Here is a 23761-nt window from a genome sequence, read left to right on the forward strand (position 1 = left end):
ATGAAATCCAAGATCTATAGACATTTGGCTTCCACCCATTTTGACTGAATATGGAAGCATTATGTTTTTTTGTTTCTTTTTAATGGCAGATAAGAATCGAGACGCTGGAGTCCACGTGCATTTGTTTTTATTTCACTGATCGAGTGGAACACATGGACAAAGCAAATCTACTCCATGCTCCCTTTCACTGCCTGCTTTCTAAGGGTAAAGCAGGGTTTTGGATGTTCCCTTCTACTGTTTGGGAGGCATTACATTAAGAGTCATTCTCACAGAGCCCACTGGTCCTTTTCCCGGGAACATTAAAGCGAACATTTCAAAGGGAGTTGGCTTTGACCAGGGAGGGGCTTGCTCCCACCTACTGTCCGCAGATGGTTCAGGTGTTCTTCACCCCGTCGCAAAATAGGAGAATATGACCAAACATGAAATCTATGGTGCTGCTTGTTATGTGATACAAGATACTGGGACAGAATGCATTCTGAACTATCTTGAGTTGAAAGCGATGTGTTACTTGCAGGAATGCCTGTGCACACTGGCAGTGTTAATTTACAAGCCGGCCGATTGGCTTGTTTTTGAGGATAGAAGGAAACATCACCCTCCTTTGACTTGGGTATTTTGAGTTACCGGACAGCAGTGTTCAATAATTATAAGATTCAGTGGGGGGGGGGGGTACTTCCACACATCGTTGGGATGTGCAGTAGTATACAGATGGTCCAGGGAGGGTGGGAACAGGGAGCAGTGGGAGGGGCAACTGAAAGACTTTTCACTGTGGCTGATGTTCCTGCAGGATCATTTCATTTTACAGTCCAGAACTCAGCCAAGCGCAACAGGGCTGGAAGACACCAATGTGTCTGGGTACCACTGTGAGAGAATACTGCGGATCCGCTCGTGTTTCTGCATGAAGTCTCTGTAATACTGAACAATATATACAGACATCTTTATATTTATATATACATACACACAAGTGTTACACCGTAATTACATTTCTTCTAGGCCCTGTAACGTATATGCTCATCTTTATAAAAATTAAATACATTTTCTTACATATGTGGGACCAAAGCGTTTTTTTTCCTTCCATACACATACGGTAATTTTTCGCCTACAAAAATATAGTTATTTTGATACACATGTAAGTTTGGCTCATAAATATATAAATGTGAATAAATGTGACGATAAGGGATAAGTGAATGAAAAGACCGGATGGGTGCCTTTGTGAAATCATACAGATGACTCCCCCCCCCACCCCCAAAAGCCTTTAACAGTTGTGTCGTTTTCCTTTTTTATATATACTTAGAATTATCACAGAGAAACTGCATGTTAATCTATCATCAGATGCACATCAGACAGTATTGTGTGTGTATTTTTTGCAATATTTTACTTATGTGTGTTTCGTCAAAGTTGAGAAAGTTGTACGATGTAATCAATGGAGCTTGGAAACCCATAGTGTCCAGTCCATGGATCACCAAATATATATATTACATATGATAAGAAACGAAGTGGTGACATGTAGGAGCCAGGTTGCAGATGTGGATGCAAGGTGCACAGAGTTGTTAATCTTAGTCAGGAAGCAGCTATGCGGCCTTCAGTTACACTTCCTCTGCTCTGTAGCAGCAAAAGCGATGCGGTACCGTGCTTGCATGGGGGGAGCAACACCCTCAACCAGATAAGGGGACTGTGGGTGCCCCCTGGTGGCCGGAGTGCCTGCTGGGAAAGCTGTGGGGCTTGAGGTGTCGCAGGCTGTCAGTCTCACTTTAATGCCCTTTGTGGAGAAGCTGAGGTATGTGTCTTGTACGTCCTTGTGATGATGCTATGACAAAGCTCATCCTGTGATGTAATGATCGGAGTGGGGGGTCAACCCGGCATCAGGAGATGTTAGAAGCGACGGACGATAGCTTATGTGAACTCAGAAGCAGGACTTAGTGGTTACTAATTAGCCTTGAACTCGTGACATGAGTGGCTGGATAATGCAATGATATCCTTCATGTTTTTGGCACGAGTGAGAAGCTCCTGAGGGCCGGAGCTGCTTAAGGGTGATACCGGGATAGCCGCTCCTCACGTGAACACCTGCTGCACTTCGGAATGCTCGTGGGTGCAGCCCCGGCCCCCACAGTGCAGCCTCTTGAGGAGGCGCTGCACTTTGTGGGCGAAGTTCTCGTTCATGCGCCGGTACATAAGCGGCGTGATGAAGGTGCTGGAGAAGGCGAGCAGCTCGCTGAGGCAGCGCAGGAACTCGTAGGCCACCGCCTGCGGCCACTGCAGGTAGATGCCACGCTCGCCCAGCAGCGTGTGCACCAGCAGCACCGCGTAGCATGGCGTCCAGAGCGCAAACTGTACGCAGACGCACACCAGCAGCATCCGGTGGATGGAAGGGTCCAACCTCCCCAAATCCTGCTCCAAAGGCGTGGCCTCCTTTCTGATACGCAGGATGAGCGTAAAAGCGTAGAGCACGGCGACAGCAGGCACCACGTAGCCGATGAGGATCATGATGGCATCCGCCGCCTCCTTGTTCTGCATCTTAGAGCACTCAATGATCTTTGTGGACACGTGGTTGCACACGTAGAAAAGCAGGGAGGAAAAGCTGGTGAGCACAGCGCCACCCCAGATGAAGCCACACACGTGCTTGGTGTTGTAGACGCTAGACATGTAGGTGCGTGGCAGGGCGCATTCAATGTAGTAATCCAGGCTCAGAAGAGTGGTGGAGTACATGATCACCAGCGAGGAAATGTTGAAGAGGATCAGCAGGGTGATGTAGACCTCGTTATTGTAGTCCCACATGGGCCACATGGTGAAGCTGGGCCCCAGCAGCTCCACCGGGGCTACCACGTTGAGCACCAGGCCGGCGATGGCGATGTTAACGAAGTAGACATCTGGCATGGTCATGGAGCCCTTGTTGGAGAGGTTGACCACCACCAGGAGCGCATTGTAGCAGAGGCCCACAGGGAAGCAGATGATGAGGTAGATGAGGGAGAGCACAGACAGGATGAGCTCAAAGTCCCGACAGAGCTGCTGATCCAAACCGTCATCCGTCTCGTTGTAGGCGATGCAGCTCCACATCGCGATGGTTCTGCTGGCTGTGCCTCCGGTTCACTGGTTCTGCTGGGCAGAGAGGAAAATGACATCGTTTAAGGGCTCTATTCTTATATGGGTGTATTTTACGGTGTCTACTGGGTTTGTTCATTTTTGTAAGCATAAAAACTTATATCGAAAAACATTGTTTATCTGGAATCCTTGCTTGCTTACTTTTGTGTATGAATGTATCTGTGTGACTTTAGTAGATAATCTTGTACTAGGGGTGGGCGGTATACTGGTGTCAATCGTTACTGGTGTGATTGTGCGGCACAATTTGCACTATACTGGTAACACTGTGAGAAGTCTACAGCCTAATTATACAACAGCCTATTTGTAAAAAAGAGAGCATTTAATTTTCTTCGAAGCTTCAGTTGAATTACGAGTACTTATCCTTATATATTCCATGTAACAGGTTTATTTGCGTTGTTTTTATTTTTTTTTTATTATGCACTCTGACAGGGAGTCGCGATAGCAAATGAACAAATTCCAAAATAAATAGATTTCGTGTAATTGTGCACATTAGTACCCTATAGACTTCAACAGGGGTTCATGCTGAACAGGCCATTTGTTGCCTCTTCGGGATAATTACTTCATAACTTGTATATAAAGATGTAAAAGTCAGAGACACATACTTGATACCTAAAATCAGAGCTGACCCCATTACAACTAATTTCAGTTTAGTTGAATAACTGAAATTAATAACCTGTGTATAATTTATGAACAGGCGAGGGAAAAAAAACCATTGAAAAAATACAAAAATCTGTTTTGGTATTTTGTAAGTATTTCATAAACTACATGATGGATTAGGTCTAATTTTAAATATGTGGTTCTCAAACTTGTTTTCTACATGTGCACCCAATCCAGACAGACTCCAACAGGTTTTACTGAGGAAAGAGCAAATGAGACAACTACGTGCCAAACCTATCCAAAAGTGCAACCTATCCAAAAGTGCGACTAGTGGTGCTTGTTGGAATAACCTTTTTTTCCTAAATGCATTACCACTTATGGCTCAAATGTTTTCTAACACATGATCATGCAGTCTGAGAAAAACCTACATTTTATTCATACGACTTGTCAGACCTATCCAAAACCTATCCAAAATGGCTACAGTGTAACTAGTAGTGTTTTTTAGGGTAGCCTTTTTTTCCTAAATGCATTACCACTTATGGCTCATAAGAAACATTTTCTCACATAACATGACCACACAATCTGAGAAAAACCTGTATTTTATTCACACACAAAACATTTCAAATTGCACAGCCCCTCCCTCTGTCTTTCTTCAACTGCCACGCTGTGAAACAGATTCGGTCCACAACTATGCAGAGTGGCACGTCGTACGCTAGACAGTTGTATGTTGTCTTATTGCTTAGCTTCTTGGAGTGGCAGTACACACAGTACTTCCTGCCCTAAGTGGCCTTCAGCCTAGAGTCCACAGCTGAAGTGTCTGTGATGGCCACTGGGATGCACATCTGCTTCTCTGGCTGGGGCAATGGCTCTGGCACCACTGCTGTTGTGGCCTGCTGGGTCCCCTCCTGCTCACATAGGATCTGCCAAAAGCCTTCGTGTGAGAGGCCTCTGTTTCTCCTCCCTGGCGATTAGCCGTATGCATGATGAGGCTGTTCACCACCGCAATATCCACAAAGTGGTAGATGAGCTTCTTGTACCATTTTGTAGTTTTCGTTGACGCCGTGTAGTGCTTTATGAAGACATCAGATAAGTTCACACCCCCCATGCATTTATTATAGTCCAGCACTGCATCAGGTACTGGCACACACTGTTGTCTCCACCCATTAGCTACCTTCATATGGTGAGAAACCCAATGTCTGCTGAAACCCTTGTGGATGGAAGAACACATGGTAACTTCCCTTGTGTCCTCCTATTTCATATACAAGTGAGGACCTTCTCTAATCCACCTGATGTCCCCTCACGGAGCCGCCTTTGGTAAACCATTTACCCTGGTTTTAGGGAAGCCAGTCCTATTTTCCCTGATCGTGCCACAGGCCGCAGTGTTCTGAAAGTAGACATGGGTATGGATAGCCATGATGGTAGAAATTGTCAACACAGAGTCTATATTCAGTTCCCAGAAAGGACACAGGAACGAAATTGACCACAGCATCAAAACTCAGGCCTTTCCCACTAGGTGCGAGTACATTCCCCTGGTACAAGCTGATGTAGAATGTGTACCCTGTCAGGCTGTCTGCCAGGACAAACAACTTGAAGCCCCATTTTGTTGGCTTGTCCTTCATGTACTGCTTCACCCTGTGTCTACCTTTGGCAGCAACCATGCCCTCATCAGTGGTGATGTTCTGATGTGGGTGGTAGCATGCTTTACATGATGTGATGATGTCACCATGCAGGGGCTTCAATCTGAACAGGGGGTCATAGCCAGGAGTCCCATTCAGGCTGTCGCTGGCGATATCAGCTTCTGGATAGCTCATCTGCAATAAAGAAAAAGAAAAATATACACATTTTTGTTTATTTACTTGGGCACTGCGCAACTATACTGCCAAAGCAAAAGCTCAACAAGGGCACTGCGCACTTTGTCCAGTGTACTACGATACAACTGTTACCAAAGCAAATGTTCATTATGAATTGCTGAATTACTGAATTGTAAAAATCTATAGAAAACACAAAGGAGAAAAGAATGTGACCTGTAAACAAAAGCACTTACATGTCGAGGGTTGCATCCTCTGTGCAAAAAAGTGTCGTCCTCCATCAAATCAAAGGAGTCTGCGATGGATGCCTTGCTTTCCTTCCCGAAATCACTCTCCAGAATCATCCTCTGTGCTTCCTCAACACTGAATGTCTTCCAAGCCAATATTCTTCACTCAAAAAAGTTGTCCAAAAATAACTCGGGAAAACTCACGAGACTCACTGACTGAGCAATGCATTTATGTCTCCAGTGTGAAAATCAATGTCCAATCAACACATTCCATACCATTTTGCAAACCTTAGACACACCTTTATTGGACGAAACAGTTGACACTGAAATTTGGTGAAAACGTTAATTACGTTGAAACATAACCATAGGCAAAGGTTCCGTGATATGTTAGCAAGGAAGCAGAGCATATATGAAGACAATGAAGAATGACTGATTCATGTACATAAGAGATCAAGCTTTCAAACGAGGGTAACTTTGACATTTTATTCAATGGTTTTATTAAAAAAAAAAAAACTGGAGATGGAAAAACACAGCACGTGTTTACAGAATGCCGACTGACATTTTTCTGCGATGAGTGAGCAAGCTGTTTGAGAGCATGACAGTGATTTTTATAGGGAAATGTGTGGTTTTGTCTTAATACTGAGACGGTTTATGAACTGTTCGTGGTGAAAGAGAGAGCTTGAAGTGCTTAGTTTTTAATTTTAACAACATTTAGTTCACTTACGGACACTCAACCCATTTAAATATGGCCACCGTGGTCATTTTATTTTTACTTACTAAAAGAAACTGTGGCACGAAATTGTGCAACTTCGTACATGTTTTGTTTTGAAAGTTTTTTTTTTTTGGTGTGACAAGCGGTATTTGGTTGATTTGATACATTTGTTTCAGTTATTGAATGTCGTTTTTCTGTCTTGGACACATGCATCCGAACCACTAGGGGGCAAAATCCAAAGAGAAATTAACCTGGTTACATATATACAGTAGCAAATGAAAAAGTAAAACATGTTTGCTAAATCAGCATATATTAGGCACCACTGCCTTCACACAAGGTGCCTGGTAAAAGGCAGAACTACCCAACTAACTCTGGCACCACACATTTCCCACACCAATGGACATCAAACTCCTTTAACCTCCAAACAAAACATACTTTGGTTTATGCAGTATTTTGTTTGTGCTACAGTGCCATTAGTGTTAGCAGCAGCGAATCAAACACTACCAAAAAGCTGTAATGTTCCTAATGTTTGTAAGGCTTAAAAGTTTTCAAACAGTATATATTTTATAAAATGTTGGATAAACAGACAGTTTATTGGTGACTTCATGTTCGCCAAAGTTTACGTTTAACAACCGCATAAAGTAATCTTTTATACAAATCAGCTCAGGTGAAGCAATTTTTAAAAAAATATATACATTTAAAGGGTTGCCAACTCGCGCATCTGGCGTGATGCTTTCAGACTGTCACACTCACGCAAGAAATCTTACAGCAAATCTATGTTATCCTATTATAAACCTAAAATTAGCTACATCAAAAGCATTGGGGTAGTTTGCAAACCCTACAGACCATTTACAAGGTAAGAAAAAAAACTCACTCCAGACAGCTGACCAAAGTTTGCAACCCTGCGTTTTATTTGAAATGAAAAGTAAAATGCACTTTTTTTTCGGCTGAAACAGCTTGTCATTCCCTTTGCGCTGTTACTCCGACAATTAAATTAAATTAAAATGACACACTAAAACAATAGACACAATTAAACAATTAAAACAAATGACACATCACCTGTCACTTTTTGAAATAAAACCATGCATACCCAACTGTAATTAGTGTAAATCAGCAATTAAAGTGTACTTAATATATTATAAAATAAACTAATACCGTGAGAAATACCATAATAATAGTCAATCTACCACCCCTAGTTACAACCCAAATAATAACTATTAACATACCGCCCAGAATATTACATTGTCCTTGTTTCAAAGTTAATTTGAAGCCTGCCTGGAAAACCCAGTACCAGTTACCTACAGCTACATTTTGCGAGACCCTCACTCAGCTCCTCACCCAGCTGTGCTTCCCCAGCTTTGCACTGTAGGTGTTTCATGCGTTTTGTGTGGTTACTGCCTTTTAAAAACCTCATGCGGTTGGGTGCACTTGCCCTTCCTTTAACCCCAAGGGCAGCAAACCTTAGTTACCCCCTCCCCCCTCCATTTTCTGTAACAGCAGGACAGGGATGGGGTGGCTGGCTGACTGTGATGTGTAGATTTATAACAGGGGAGCAAAGCTGAGCACCCTGGGGGACGGCAGAGGGGGCGGCGTGGGGCACACACCCCCTTCCCCAGATAAACCGTCTGATTTAGCTCATTAGGAGACAGTTATGTAACGCAGGCTCAGACCCCATTATGTTCATTCAGACAGCTGGCCCAGACTCGTACCCCATTATCCATGATGTTTGGTTTATCAAAAGCCAGGTCAGTGGAACTAAGGCATTTGCAGAAGTGTTTAATGGCCAGGAATCACCCAGGCAGCCGCAGACAAATTCTCAACTGCTCTGTGTGGCGTCAGATGCCTGGTACTGTTTCGCCAGATCCGACCTGGTCGGTATATAAACAGGCGGAGGCCAGTTGTGTTTTTGAGGTGAGTTGCTTAGTCTCTGTGGATGGGCTTATGCAAGTTACCATTACAGGCAAGAGTCTTGGTCCATGGGTTTGCTATTGGGGTCAGTGGAGAGAGAGAAAGAGACAGACACACACACACACACCCTAAGGAAGGGGTTAAGTTAGCTTCTCCTCATTTCTGCATTCTGTGTGAGGGTATTCCTATGTTCACTGACACATGTCCTTTTCTTATTCAAATCTCAGACTAACAATCACACTTTCCATTATTCCATTTTCTATCCATCCATCCATTTTCTGAAACCGCTTGTCCTGTGTAACTACAAGTTTCTGCAGAATGATGAATCCTAGGAAGCATTAGATGATGACTTGCGTTCATGGACTCAGAGGACCCGCGCCACAGCGGCCCTTTGCCGTCACTGCTGGGGAGCCTCACAGACATGGGGCTTATCTGTGCAAAGCCTCTGCCTCAGTTCTGTCCCCAAAGGCCTTTGTTGCTGTTGGCATAGTCATGCAGAAAACTGTCAGTAGGCTGTATTCCCTCTGCTTTTCATCAGCCACTTCTGCACACAGTCACTCGATATTATAGTGCTGCCGTCAGGTGGAATATTCCCAGGATTTCATTTGAAATTTTGGGATAAATATTGGAACACTGGAATTTTGATGAAAAAATTTAAGCCTGAACTTAAGAGCACATTTCCACTGCACCAGGTACCATACATACAAGCAACAAAAGTACATACTTCAAGGGGTTGGTTTTCCACTGGCGTAAAAACTGGTACCAGCACCAAATGACATTAACACGAGGCGGGTATTTTATACTGAATCCTAAAAATGGCTGTGCTGTATTATAGGGCTGGACGATGTGCGATTTTAATACCAACACTGCTTGTTCAGCATGTGCAATTCTTATATTGCTAGTAAGCCAGATTAAGATTAGGCATTTTCTAACTTTAAATTCTGTACATACATTACAGTGCCGTTTTTTTTCTCACTTAAACATTTTTTACTGTCATAGAAAAAAAACTTTAGCTAGCTTTGTAGTTTTAACCCTCACCCTACCAACTGGGGTCCGCAGTGATTTTTTTGGTCATCTCAGGTGTTTTTTTTAATCATTCTAATTAATGAATTTATCACTCAACTTGTTCCTAATCATGTCGCATTTTTACTTTCTATTTCTGCTTTGATTGGTGCTTTTTTTAAAAAAAAAAAAATGTTTTGGGGTCCCCGGGCACTCCAGTCAAAAGCACCCAATTCTGCTGTTTTAATAAAGGAAGTATTTACTCAGTTAATGTTTGAAATGGATCCCAATTTAATGTACCACACAGTGTCAGGGGGGGTACAGGCACTGTCAGTCATCTTGAAGACTGACACAGATGCATCAGCCACAAACATCCACACATGCTCTGTCAATAACCTGAGATGCTGCTCTTCAGTGAAGGCCAAGCAGTCGGGGCATGATCAGGGTAGTGAGGGTGCAGGTCCAAGATGTGTTTGGCTATAATAAATCTAGAACATAACTATATAATGTAGATTTTGATAACATGTGTTTTTTTAGGCAAAAATGGCAAGCAGATCAAAACTGACCAGATTTGGTGTTGATGAAGTTACTGCATTGCAAGGCCAAATCCAAGAAGCAGTGACCCCCCTGGGAGAGAGGCAAAGTAAACCTGCCACACACTCCTCTCGCAAAAGGTGCTACTTTTGTTCCCGAAACAAAGACAGGAAGGTATCGACTTTTTGCGACTCCTGTCACAAGCCAACATGCCCTGAGCATAGCATGATTGAAATTACATGCCACAACTGCCTGTAGTGTGTGTTTGGTTTTAGTTGTTTTTAGTCACACATTTTTTTTCACATCAAAAGACAAAATAAAATTAAGTAGTGTTGAAGATTTAATGACTTCAGGTTTAGTTGCTCCTGTACTAAAAGACAAAATAAGGCAACATGTGAAATGTTAATGTAGAAGTTTGAATGACTTCAAGTACTTTTCTTTTGAAAGATTAAAAAGGCAATGGGAGTCTAAATGACTGTGGGTTGAGTTGCTTTTGTATTGAAAGACAAAACAAAATTAAAAAGTGCTGAGGTTTGAGTGTGTGTTTATTTCAATTATTTTATACTGGGGTCAAAATGACCCTGGGTAGTTTCAACATATAAACCAGGAGGGGGGAACCTGTTCCATGGAGGGCCGGTGTGGGTGCGGGTTTTTGGGGTGACCCAGTAACAGTAACCCAGTAATCCCAGTAACAAAGCAGTGGTTCTCAAGTCCAGTCCTGGGGACCCACTGTTATGGCTGATCGAGAGGCCATCCCAAAAAGCCGCACCCACACCGGCCCTAAAGGAACAGGTTCCCCATCCTTGATATAAACACTAATCTTAACTGAAAATGATTGCAGAATCAAAGGGTGATAAATAAGCTTTTAAGTGATAATGTGGATTGTACTTGGGTACAGTAAATTATTCAAGTTGGTAGTCCATCTGTGTTAAATATTGGTTGGATAAGGGTTAAGCATCCATTCTTGTTTTTAATCCCCAGTAACAACTAAAGCAGGGGTTTTTGAACTGGGGTCTTTAACCCGAATGTGCAGAAACATTGCGTAAACTGACAATGTTGGCATTATTACGCTCCCCTGATCAGCAACAAAAAAATAATATCGAAAAAGAGGTATTAGTGGTAGGAGGTCTGCAGCTCTGGCCTGTGTGCATCTAGAGATCCCAGGTGAAAGTAAGATGGACCTCTCCCCTGCTCTGAGAGAAATGCAAGCTCTGTACATTCACAGATGCCTATTCTGAGGTTCAACAGGAAGATCTAACGAGGATGACACAAGGGCCTTGAGTCACTGAACCTTCAACACGGCGCTGTAGTTCTCCCACTTTCCCCTACTGACACAGATTCTTTGTAGAACAGGCAGGCAGTGTAAGGCGGAGGAGCAAGTGCTCCTGGCACATTATCTGTTACTGGCAGGTGTTTTGTCTGGCTCCTGAGCAAACTCCATTCCACTCCACTTCACTCGGGCAGCAAGCCACACGCTCACACACACCGTATGCAGTGCAGCTTCGCGTCTAACCATGTCTCTCAATCAGAAACCAGTAAACCCGCCCTACCACCCCCCTAAGAACGTGTAACAAATTGACAGACTAAGCAGCGACGCACTGCATGTGAAGCAACGAATTTTGAGCCGGGCTTGTGTGTAATTGTTTGCCTTGGACATAATTATCTGTTCTTCAAACAAGGAACTTCCTGCACTCTTAAATGCACAGAGGTTCAGAGCATTGGCAGAACCATCTGGAAAATTTCTCCATTAATACATTTGTTGCTTGTGTTGCATTAATTTATCCAGTCTGCTGTAAATGACTAAAGACTGCAGGACATGTGAAAATGTACATTTTGTGATTCAGTGCACAATGTAAAATGTGCAAGCTTCTTTGCATATTCGATATAGACCATGCCCTAAAAAATGTTTATTAAATGGCTCCTGCATATAGTGCCTTTCAGACACGGAGGGGTCCCTTGTGAGTGATGATGAATGATGAGAGGAAACCATACAATGAAAATTATAGACTGTGGCTAAATGACTATAATTTGTAAACTAAAATGGATGTTTTGTGAGGCCTTATCAAGCTTTTTTTGCACTGTGTGTATTCCGCAAAAAATATACTTTCTAAGGATGATTTTAGAATAACAGTCCTGGAAACGCTAATTAGCCTTATTATATTGTGATAACAATGCTACATTTAACTAAACAATACAGGCTGGTAAAATGTGTGCCAGTGTTTCTGCAGACTGGCCTTGGAGGGTTGGATTGCATTTAGGTCTTTGAGCGCACACTAGTCTGACTGCTTAAGCACTCAGCTAACGTGATTATTACTCTAATTACACTAACTGCTCTGTCGGTGCTAATGCGGTCAATGAATCAAAGATGCCCTTTGCTTGTAATATTATTAGTAATTTAGAGGCATTGCATTAGATTTCTGATAAATCAAAGAACAATGTGTGACAAAAAAGCATTAAATGCCGTGTATGAAAGTGTTTGTTTTAAAAACTCAAAATATTAAAACAGGAAAACCCCTGAGTTGTGTCATTTGTTACTTCTGAAAAGGCCAGCTTAATATATTACAGCTTTGCTTCTAGAGTTCCCTTTTAGGGTTCCTCCAGAATCTAGAGTTTCTCTTGACATCCCCACAAAAAAACGATTGAATCCAAACAGTATATAAGCAAAAGGCTGCAGGGTCAAGTTCCAGCCCGGTCCCCGCTGCTATACCCTTAAGCCAAGGTACTTGACTTGGACCGCTTCAGTAAACAGCTGTGTAAACAGATGCATGAAAAAAATGCATGCTGTGCAAGTCACTTGTGATAAAAGCATCTATTAAGCAACAAGCAAAAAGCTTTTAACTCGGTGTTGGCATAAAACAGTACATTTCTCTGACGTTTCAGGCTCATAAAATTTGTTTCAGATGCAAAGTAACGGAGTTTATCGATAAAAGTAAAATATTTCTCCTTTGTATATATTAAGTTGATGTTATAATTAATTTTAGTAATTATATAATTAGGTTATTTTAACTCACCCGTGATTGATCAAAGTTTGAAGGGAGCACGAGTGCAAACAAAGGTACGTCAAACAAAAAGGTTTTATTACGAGAACTGCACCTGTAAACCTCGCTAAAGGATATTTAAGCAGCACAAAACTAACTCCACGCATCCGCCAACAACGATGCAGTGTCACATCCAACTTAGAAAGTCACTTGGAATATCGAGAGCCCGTCTGCCTCATGAAACATAATACGCCTGTATAGCTACTGTTGCAGTACACGGCGCCCATCCATGTTTTGATCCGCTGTCCAAATGCACCCACAGCACGGGTAACTACAAGTCGATTATAACCACAAAAAACTGCACGCAACCCTTCCACACATTGATTAATTTCTATAGCCCAGTCACGTATAAGAAGGCGACTCCGATGTACTTAAACTGCTTATTTCTTCAGGCTTGGAGTTTCGGTAACTGATTACATTTTGGTTGAACAGTCTAGTCTAGTGTTACAAGTTCTTAAAAACGATGCAACTCTGTCCCATCTGAACATAACGTTTTTCGTGCAGTAAAACTCATGGGATAACATAGTATAAAGTGCACAGTTCCATCTTAAGTCTTGATTTTTGAAGGAACACAAGTGCAAAAGAATTAGTAAAGTTAATAACCTACCTGGTAAACAACGATCCGTATCCTCAGTATGTTCAGAGCGACGCTGGATTCCTAAAACTTCCAATGACATTTCCCTAGAATTGTTGCACGTTGCTCACCCTATCGCATTTCCTGTTAGCGTCCAGCAAACGGCGAGATGCCGGTCAGCCCGAACCCTGGCCGAGATGGAACATACTTTTGGGACTTTTCGGCGTTCCAGTAAAACGGCGTTCGCGGTTCCTGTAAAACCAGACGCAAGGCTGCGTTACAATAAGCTCCTGGGCGGAACTCCGCAGCCCCACTATGTGTGTACACACGTGACCCTCCCCCACACGGACAGCCGAGGCCCGCTTTCCGCACGGCGCTGTTCCATTGGCTGACAGCGGCGCGGGGGGCGTCGCCGGTTCTAGCGGGGGAGGGGAGGTGGAGGTGGCTGAGAAAGAGGGGGGTGGGCGCACAGTGACAGGGACGCAAACAACACGCGCGCTCGAAAAAACAGTGCAGCGCTGTTAAGTGGCTTTGACAGCTGGGTTAGGGGTCAATAATCCGCACAGTTCACAGTCACCGCCGGCTGGCAATACTGACAGAAAACGCGGCTTTAACACATCGGACTTTGTGCGATGTATCTGCACATACTGCATGCTCTGCGAACTGCGGCGCTCCATCAGGTATCTGCTGTAGGGGATTTAATACGCTTTGCATACGAGTGTTGCGAGATGTTTGAATTAAGTGTTATATTATATTGGATATTATATTTATTAAATCGTTTTGATAATTAGTATTTTGTTTAATAGTTTGTTTTTTCTTCCATGTAACTACACAGACACACACACACCAATTCTTTGATTTGAGCTTGTCCACCCGAGTCTGAAGTGTGAGTCTAAAATATCCGCCAGTGGCCGGTATGCGTGTCTGTGATGTGCCATTTCGGGATGAGTGCAGCTGTTTCGCTGATTTCCTCCTAGACATGACAGTATGCGTCTCCTGACTGTCGCATGGGAGATCCCGCAGCTAAGGGCAGATCCTTCCTGTCCGTGCAGATGGGTATGGAGGGACTTAAATTAAAGGAAATAAATCTGCAGAGGTTTAATAAAATGACTCTGCAGTTTTCCGCGAAAATTTGGGATTATAGGAAGCCTGGGACCATTGTAAACCCATAACTCCCTCCCTGGGCATGACCGATATCTGCCGATCGCGTTTTCTTTTTTTTTTGAAAGTTCAGGTGGTTACTGAGACATTTTTAACTTCTTCTTCTTACATTGCATCTTCTTCATCCTGTGATAAATAAGGAGAAAGAAGCAAAGCCATGCCAGTCATGTTTGAAATGAACTTTGCAGATGAGCATTCATTAGTCATACAGGAAACGGCGTGATAAAAATCCACCCACCTATTGTGATTATGTTTAGCACATAGACTATTTACAATTTATAGTAACGAGAAGCATGTATTTCAGTAAGCTGTCTTCTCCCAAAGTAAGGACGTTGTTCTGTGTGCTTCATCTTCTATCACTATACTGGGCAACAAATGATCTGCATATATTACAGCAATTTAGGGTCTGTTGTATTTTTTTGTTATTTTTGATTATGACGATGTGGTAAATGTTATAGGAATAGTGGAGAATCACAAACTGTACAACCAAATAACTTGCATAAAAACAAAACAGTTGTAAATAAGCCTATTATTAGTTTCTGGGTAGAGATGCCAAACCAGTACTGATTCAGTTCAGCTCTGGTAATCATGTGAAATGTATAAATGCCAAATGCTATTGTTTCTTCAAAATGAAATAAACTTTTACATAAGCAGTTCAGTCAAAGCTATGGACATAATCGGCTAGTATAGATTTTTTCTTTTTTGTTTGTTTTTTTACTTGATTGTGAAATATTTTCACATTTGCAAATTGTCTTTCTGCCTTGGATATTAGCGTGTTACATTGTACAATTTGTTACATTTATCCTGTTTGCTAAAAGACACTTCACCTTTATTGTTACATAGCAGATACCGTAAATTTCACTTTGGCTGGTGTTTTTTCCACCTTTGTTACAATGATGTGTACCAATGAAATAATCTAAAAGCAATTTCATCCTGATGGAGTAAAAATGAAATTCACTTGAAGGGAAATTCGTAGTTTTTTTTTTTATCCCTTATTTTTTTAAACTTGTGTGGTGCAGCATCATCGGGTTCCAGCTACTGCTGACAACGCAGATCCGTGTTTACGGCGCTGCACTGGGGGGGGGGGGGGGGGGGGGTAGGCTGTGGAATTTCATTTCCTGCTCTGGCCATGAACAGCGTAACTGGTAGGGAGTGTCACCCCCGGTGTCCCGCACACATCTGCCGACAGCTGGGGGGGCCATACCTCCCTTTTGATCTTTTTTGCTTCTTTTTTGGACTGCTGTTGTAGTAAAACTGACTTGTAAACATGGTAATGCCATTCTGACCACAGTATGCCCAGAATGTATCGAGGGTACAGCGATATGGAGCCTTCTGGACCATCATGGTTTACCCTGTTTTACAAGGCTGTAATCGGCGTAAAAGTTTGAAGAATGGGGGCACCGGCGGCTTTTTTTTATTTTGCAAAAAGAGAGAAAAAAAAACAACCCGACTCTGATCCTTATCCGCAATATGGGTGAAAATAAGATTTGCTTTTGTTCTGTTTTTTTTTCATTTCCAGAATCCTTTTCTTTCTGTTCCACATAAGCACAGCACTATTTTACGAAGGCTAAGCCTGATGCAGACACGGGGGATCGACGCGGAAGACGGGCGAGAGGCGTTACGCCTTTCCGCTCCGTAAGCAGGATCCGGCCTGTTAATGGCTCAGTGGTGTCCCCACTGAGCGGTCGGGGCCGGGTGAGAGGCCAGTGGGCGGGGCTCCTGACGCCGGCCCTTTCAGACGCTGTATCACCAGGACAGTGGCTGCGGTGTTCACTCCAGTGGCTGCGGTGTTCACTCCAGTGGCTGCGGTGTTCACTCCAGTGGCTGCGGTGTTCACTCCAGTGGCTGCTGTGTTCACTCCAGTGGCTGCAGTGTTCACTCCAGTGGCTACTGTGTTCACTCCAGTGGCTGCGGTGTTCACTCCAGTGGCTGCTGTGTTCACTCCAGTGGCTGCTGTGTTCATTCCAGTGGCTGCACCCGCCTTACCCTGCAGTTGGCCTTTCACTGCCTCTGTCCTGTTGTTCCTATACACTTTTATTTGAATGCCGCAGTTTGCTGGAAGGAGTTTATGTAACAAATATGAAGTGTTGTGTAATTTCGGAGCTTCCACGGAACTTGGGGGGGAGGGGGGGGCTGTGCTCAGAGGGGAAGGATTGCAGAATCCGAGGCAGTGTGGGGAGGGTTTATAGGAGGTTGCATAGAAAGAATATGTTTTTTTTTCTCTTACTGCAACCCTTTCATGGTCTCTGCTGCTTCCCAGGGGGGTTGATCTGTTTGGTCAAAATGCCCCCGTCCAGGCTGCAGCCCATTCCGGTTTCTGGTGCTGTGTTTTCGCCACGTTCCTGTGGGATCTCAGCAGGTTTAGATTCATTTTTGAGGCTTGGTCCTTTAACATATACATGACATTATGAAAGCTAATTGTATGTTTGATATCTCTGAGAGATCATCTTAAAGTAGTAAAATTCTTTCATTGATGTATTGATCAGAAAACAAAAAATATATATTTTTTTTTCCGAAAGCTGCATTAAGTCAAGCAATTAAACTAAATTCTGATAAATGGACCTCATGAGCTACATACAGAAGATACAGTTAACCAGAAATGTTTTCTGAAGACATGGTATGATACCCCCTGAAATGTTTACCACATGTAACGTGGATCTCAAATCACCACAGACTCAGGATTTGTGTTTTCATTTCAAGCTACGCCCACTGATTTACACAAGCAAGAGAATCCCCAGAGATCCCTGAAGAGCAGGCGGTGACCTTTGGTTTGCAAATGAGTACGCAGGACAGTCCGGACAAGTTTAAAGATTTATGCCTACTGTGCTGCTGCAGTAAATGGCCGGTCTTCATGGTGGGTTGGTGGACGGCAGCGTGCGTTTATATGAGGGGGGGGGCAGGTGATTTGCTGACTTGACCTTTCCAGAGAAAAGTTGAATCATGTCACATTTATCTCCATGGCTGTTACGTGGGGGAGGGGGGGGGCAGTGATTTCCTCATTACCCATGGGGCAGCTTATTTCAAACCCCCGACCTTGTTCCAGATGAACCTTGAGAGCAATTAAAATAGCATGATGTCACAAAGTGAATATACTGGCTTGTTAGATTTTTTATTTTTTTTGTTCTACCTTATGTGTGTGCTCATGGCACACTGCGATCCGGGTGGCACACTGCAATCCGGGTGGCACACTGCAATCCGGGTGGCACACTGCGATCCGGGTGGCACACTGCGATCCAGGTGCCTCAGATGGCCTGTTGCTTCAGGATGAAGGCTGGCTGCGCATGGCACATGCGGCGATGTTGCCGCTGGCGTGAGAGTCTGTAGGACATGATCCTGCGCCTCGCTACTGCTGAAATAGGAACAGAAATGGGCCCTTGATGATCATGAGGCAGCCGTGCCACAGATGTTCTGGGACAGCATGCGTTTGAGGATGCAGCAGAGCTGTCAAAATGTCGCTGCTGATCAATAAACACTGATCAGGCTGCCTCAGATATAGAGGAATTTGAGTAGCCTCAGTGACTGACAAAAAACCTGTAAAAAAGTTGCACCAGTCCTATAGGTGAGAATGAAATTTGTGGTTTCTGGTCTGGGAAAATGGTTTCTGTAAGACAATGAGGGGAAATGTCTTTCTAGCATATCTTTCTCATAATAAAGATGATTAAATCAAGAACAAGCTTCCATCTATCTTGCATAATCATCTCTCCAGTACAGGGTAACAGTGGGCCTGGAGAATGTCCCAGTAAGCAGATATGACAAGGCAGGGGACACCCTGGATGGAATGTCCGTCCATTGCAGGAACCAGACACACACACACACACACACGTACACACACACGTCGGGTAAACATAGCCTTATGGGGACCGCTCATTCATTTCTATGGGAAAAATGCTAACGCTAACTGGAACCCCTCCCCACAGAAATGATGATGCATTATTTAACATGTTCTGCTGCAGAGCGACAGTGCAAGAAATCGTGAACATAAACAGAGACATGATGCACTCATTACATAAGGACTGCCCCCCCGCGCACACGCTAACTTCATACTGGCCTCACAGCCCCCTTCAGTGGGGAGGGGTCTGGACGAGGTTCATCGCACGCCTCCCCCCCCCCCCCAACTGCAGGAGGCCCCAAATACCGATCCTGCACTGTTTCTTCTTGGTTATGGGTGGAGGGGGGTGTGTGCAGCACATATGCTATCAATTAGGACCCTGTGCGTGTGTGTCTGCACGTGCGTGAGTGTGTGTGCGTGAGTGTGTGTGCGTGAGCGTGCGTGTCTGAGTGTGTGTGCGTGAGCGTGCGTGTCTGAGTGTGCGTGTGTGAGCGTGCGTGAGGGTGCCCCTCCCCAGCAGATCAGAAATACGGGTGTTACTGCCTGTCCTGAGAGCAGCAATGGTGTGGCTGAGCCCTGTGTAGTTTAGTGCTCCTCCATGTCTGTGTCCCACAATGCTTTGCATGTGCACCTGGCACCCCTAGCTGCCACACCCAGGGGCTTACAGAATGACACCCGTCGCCTCCAGTGTGCCGTGTGTGACGCGCCCCCATTGTTCTCCATATTGCGACTCCTGTCACAAAACATTAAGCCTTTGGGAAAGATCCGGCCCCCTCTGAGTCTACAGTCTCTCACTGGTTTCCAGCACTCTTCCGGGGGGATGGGGGGGGCGGGGGTGATATTGTGCTAAAACTGCAGAGCTTGAGGAGCCCTGCAGCATGCAGATGAGACCATCGGGCTGGGAGCATGGTGGACATGTGAAAGCGGGTGAGGATCTATGGCCCTCACTGCAATCGGCATCTTTCTCCCATAATACACTTCTTCCAGTGGACTTTGCTACTTTTAGGTCCAGCATGCACTCTGGACCGGACTCTATATATAATTCTTTCATCCTCCATTTGATTTTTAAAGCTTTTCTTTTACTTTTTTTAAAATCAGAGATGACTATCACCTGGGCGCACGCGGTTTCCCTTCGTTAAGTCAATTGGCAATGATTTCCAGAGGAAGGAAGCTGGGGAGACCACTTAGTTTCCCCCGTAAGACTCTGTTACATAAACCCTCATTGTTGCTGGTGGAAAAATGGTGCCTCCTGGGATTAAACTCTGTCAGTGAAAGTCAACCCTGAGATTTAAAAAAAGAAACACCCACAGTACAGGTCCTATAACTGTGTTGCCATGACAATCCGTCATTTCTGTTTCTCTTCAGACTGGCTTTTATGTCTCCTGGATTTTTAATACAGTTTACGATGATCTGACACCCCCCCCCCCCCCCCCCAGTAAGAGTCTTTGAAAGTGAAACTGTCCGGTGCCCATATCAAAACAACAAAAGCGGCTAATGGAAAACCCAGCGTGAAAGTGATTTGTGGCGGATAACTCATTGTAACTAAGCTTCCTTTTTTGCTCTGCCCTCAGTGGCTCTGTGAGGACCCCAGGGTGCGTTCATGTTTGGCCAGCAATGGCCTTGCTTCTGCCGGTTAGCGCTGAGCGTGCAGCTCTGTGCCCGATCTCCCATTTGAGGAGTCTAATGTAATCCGCCTGCCCCTAATCCTTTTCAGAATGCATTAAAACTTTTTCATTTCTTTCTTTAATTCTGTTAATTTATTTCACGTTCTTTGAAATGTTAGCGATTTCAGCACTGTACGCTGACACTGAACGCACGCAGATGATAGAGCTCATTTTTGCCAGATGTAGGATTGGTAAGAGAGCACCGTCACCTGTCAGTTCAACCTCGACCTGATCAATAATAACAATTTATGGAGAATACCTTGATCCTGTAGCTGGGCTGATAAAGGGGTTTTAGTTCTGTGCTTTCCAGAGAAAGGCTGAGGAACTTGCTTCGCTGACATTAATTGCCGATACAGATCTCTTTTATGTAATTCCTTATTGCTTAAGGGGACAGGAATGAATATAGTAGGGTCGACTGTGAAACGTCATCCCAGTGCAATGGTGAGACACACAAAGTAACTGGAATACAAAATCCATTTGAAAAAAGTACATTGTGCCTGATCAGGTGTGTGTAATTATGTCATGTCGCTATAATCTTCTTTTCTTTCAGAAGATCTGTGGTTTTAGTGGGGAATTCATTAAGGTATTAAGGGGGTGACTAGCTTACCGGCAGAGCATGTATGAACCTCGTCCGCATCTTTAAACTACAGGAAGTTGCCGATTGGCTACATGAGGGTACACTTTCGCGTCTTAGGCATGTGTCATAGCGAATCACAGATGTTGTGTACTGAGCTTTTAACAGCAACGTCCCGTGTTCTGCTGCGGTCAAAGACCTAGTGTTATTCGCGCATTTCCCAGAAACACGCTACCTGTCACATGGTGAGTGCATGATGAAACGCATGATGAGGATTGGCAAGTGAGGTCAAAGGGGCTTCCCAGACAAAGAACAAGGGGCTTACGCTGACAGTGTGTGCCAGTGGCTTTCGGGGGGTTTAGGGGTCTGGATAGGAGAGGGCATGAAGCCACAGGACAAAGTACAAGCAGAGTGGGCGGCCCTGCGGATCAGGACTCTGAGCCTGTAATCGGAAGGTCGCCTTTGGACCCTTGAGTATGACCCTTATCCCCATTTACTCCTGGGACTGCCTGGCTCTGCTTCCTCAATTGTAAATCTGTTTGGGTAAAATCATCTGCTACATAAAAACAAGAAATAAACTCAATGCAGAAGGCACAGAGCGGCCTGATTCAGGTGGTCTCGCTGCCGCGGCGGGTTCACGCTCCAGCATAAACAATGGTTTGGTGTGGAGATGCTCCAAAGCAAACACAGGGCTACGGTGGTGGAGAGCAACCTGGGAGGCATCAGGAAGCGCCAGCAGATGTAAAGCGCAGCCTCCATGCACAGGGCCGCTGGAGGGCAAGGCACAGCAGTCATTGTTTTTAGTTCCAGACTCCCATGTGTTTCCGAGGCTTTGTGGACCCATTATGGCGGCATCCCGCCTTACAGGCAGCCCACCCACCCCAGACTAAGGGAATATTCCCATACAATTTTTTTTAACTATGGTGATTATATCAAAAATAATATATTTCAAGTGTGCATATTTGATGCCGAGGCGTCATGACCTGGATGCAAGTTTGTAGGATGTATGCTTTGGACTCGGGCGCAGGATGCCAGCTGCGACTCTGCACGATGGGTGGGCATTCATGTTCCGCTCTGTGACCATGCGCCTGGAAGTTTACACTGGCTGTCAGCCAGGGAGAGGTGGATGTGTGAGACGGAGGGACACCCTCACGTCTCCAGCGCCCCTCGACGCCGGGCATCCTAGCAGGGAGATGTGAGCATGATGGACTGATCCTGGGGGCGGGTAGCTGGCGGCGGCGGCGGCGGCATCTCGGGAGCAAGCGGGAGTCGTGTCGGGGTCAGGCTACCCGGTGGGCGGCCGACCTGTAGCTGGCAGGACTTGCAGACCCCGTCTGCCAAACCTTCGGCCAAACGAGTAACATTCACGGTGCTTCAGTGACAGTGGGAATTCAGGGAGACACCCCCCCCACCTACTTACATAATGCTTTTCACAGCAGGCACCAAGATGCCTTTCTCCCAGCACAGCCTGCATTTTGCATCCATCACTAACCAATAAAACAACACACTGATGGAAAACATAATTTAAATAAACTGCTTTCCCTCCAAAACCATGAAATATTGCCCATCAGCCACAGTGACTGGGTAACCCGTCCGCTTTGCCAGTGCACCTCCATCCCCACTGTGGCGTCTCAAGTCTCCATCTGCTTCCCTCTGTCTAGCCGCTGGAAACAAAACCTTCTGAACTTTTCGCTCGTTCCTAACCCTGGGGGGAGGGGAGGGGGGTGTATGTCGCCACTGCTGGCCGAACGCCAATGAAAGTTAGGCCACCGAGCGAGTTTGAACATCAAGAGCCAACAGGAGAAGGTCAGTCAAACACACTCGGCGCACGTAGCCGTACCAAACAAATACACAGCACAGAAGAAACATCACAAACAGGCGGCATCCGGCAGTAAACAGCAGTCACCTGACCTGTAAACAGTTAACAATTCTGATGTCATAATGAGCAGAGCTGCAGTGATGACTTACTGGGACAGAAGCTCTTCTTGCTGTAGGCGACAGTGTGTGTGTGTGTGTGTGTGTGTGTGTGTCCTCCAGCTCTCAGACAGAATGAAAGCAGCTTCCAGATTCCCGTGTAATAGAGCCAGGCTGTGGCACTGTGTCCGGCGTCATAACTAGACGGCTGTCTTGCCAGAGCTCATCCATGACTGCTTCTTCTGCTGCTGCTTCCCCCTCAGCGATGCCCCCGAGAATAAGTCCCCCCCCCAACATGCTGTGTGTCTCTGGGGTCTGTATCTCCCACGGATGCGGCATGCAGCCTCCGGATCCGTCGTCTGTGTGTCTTTCACATTTCGGAGGAAACGTCCCTCTTTTCAAACTTCCTGCTTCTCTGAAGGGAAAAAATGAAAAGAAAGAAAAATGGTTGTTTATTTATGTTCCTGCATGTTCTCCATGAGTCCTGCTCCCTCTCTCCCTGTGATTCTGGCCATTGAATCAATAGCTTTTATTGACTGTGACTTTTCTAGACCGACTCTGACTCTGGGGACCTCTGCTAGAAAGCGCCTGTGCGTGAGTGGATTATGTTTATATTACATTGTGGGGACCATTTTTCAGGTTCCCACAAAGATCTGTAAATGCAATCAAAAAAGTAAAGTCTCATATGTTGTTTGGTTACTTATGGTTAAGGTTAGGGCTGGATAGGGGTTAAGGTCGTCATGTTGGGTTTAGCGTTTTCCCCATAGAAATGAATGGAGATTCCCCAGAAAGATATAATTACAAACCTGTGGGTGTGTGTGTGTGTATGTGTGTGTGTGTGTGTGTGTGTGTGTGTGTGTATGTGTGCGCGCACATCTGTGTGCGTGTGACGTGTTCTGGCCTGGCTTCCATTAAGAGAGTTCAGCACAGTTCGGCCTCACATTGTTTCAGCTCCCTGGCTTTTTGCCCACTCGCTGCGGCCCCCCTGCAGCAAGCAGGGAGCCAACATACCCAGCGCATCTGTGCGTCTCTCTCTCCTGCATATTTAGAGAACAAGAAGAAAAAACACATTCGACACTTGTTTGCCTAAAGTAAGTGTCTTTGGTGCGTTTCCCTCAAAGTG

The 23761-nt window shown here is 44.9% G+C and overlaps 2 protein-coding genes and 1 long non-coding RNA gene across 9 annotated transcripts in view; 1 reads left to right on the top strand and 2 right to left on the bottom strand.

Annotated features, from left to right (window-relative positions):
• The window catches only part of LOC125741957 (uncharacterized protein C7orf50 homolog), a 90238-nt gene that overhangs the window by 41180 nt on the left and 25297 nt on the right, over positions 1-23761 (top strand). The window lies entirely within an intron of this gene.
• LOC125741953 (probable G-protein coupled receptor 146) lies at positions 111-13843 on the bottom strand. 4 transcript variants are annotated; one of them, XM_049013523.1, is made up of 3 exons: positions 13530-13843; positions 5399-8826; positions 111-3090 (listed from the first exon to the last, which is right to left on the bottom strand). In XM_049013523.1, the coding sequence occupies exon 3, from the start codon at positions 3049-3051 to the stop codon at positions 2050-2052; it is 1002 nt and encodes a 333-aa protein (XP_048869480.1). In that variant the 5' UTR covers positions 3052-3090; positions 5399-8826; positions 13530-13843; the 3' UTR covers positions 111-2049. The 4 variants fall into 4 exon arrangements, with proteins under 4 accessions (XP_048869480.1, XP_048869481.1, XP_048869479.1 ...); XM_049013524.1 differs by lacking the exon at positions 13530-13843 and having other exon boundaries at positions 5399-5504; positions 5738-13516; XM_049013522.1 differs by lacking the exon at positions 5399-8826 and having other exon boundaries at positions 13530-13842.
• Positions 17199-23091, bottom strand: LOC125741961 (uncharacterized). Its single transcript, XR_007397945.1, has 3 exons — positions 22693-23091; positions 17785-18006; positions 17199-17706 (listed from the first exon to the last, which is right to left on the bottom strand). It is a non-coding gene; the product is annotated as an uncharacterized LOC125741961 (long non-coding RNA).

Source organism: Brienomyrus brachyistius, chromosome 5 (assembly GCF_023856365.1).
Source record: "Brienomyrus brachyistius isolate T26 chromosome 5, BBRACH_0.4, whole genome shotgun sequence".
NCBI lineage: Eukaryota > Metazoa > Chordata > Actinopteri > Osteoglossiformes > Mormyridae > Brienomyrus > Brienomyrus brachyistius.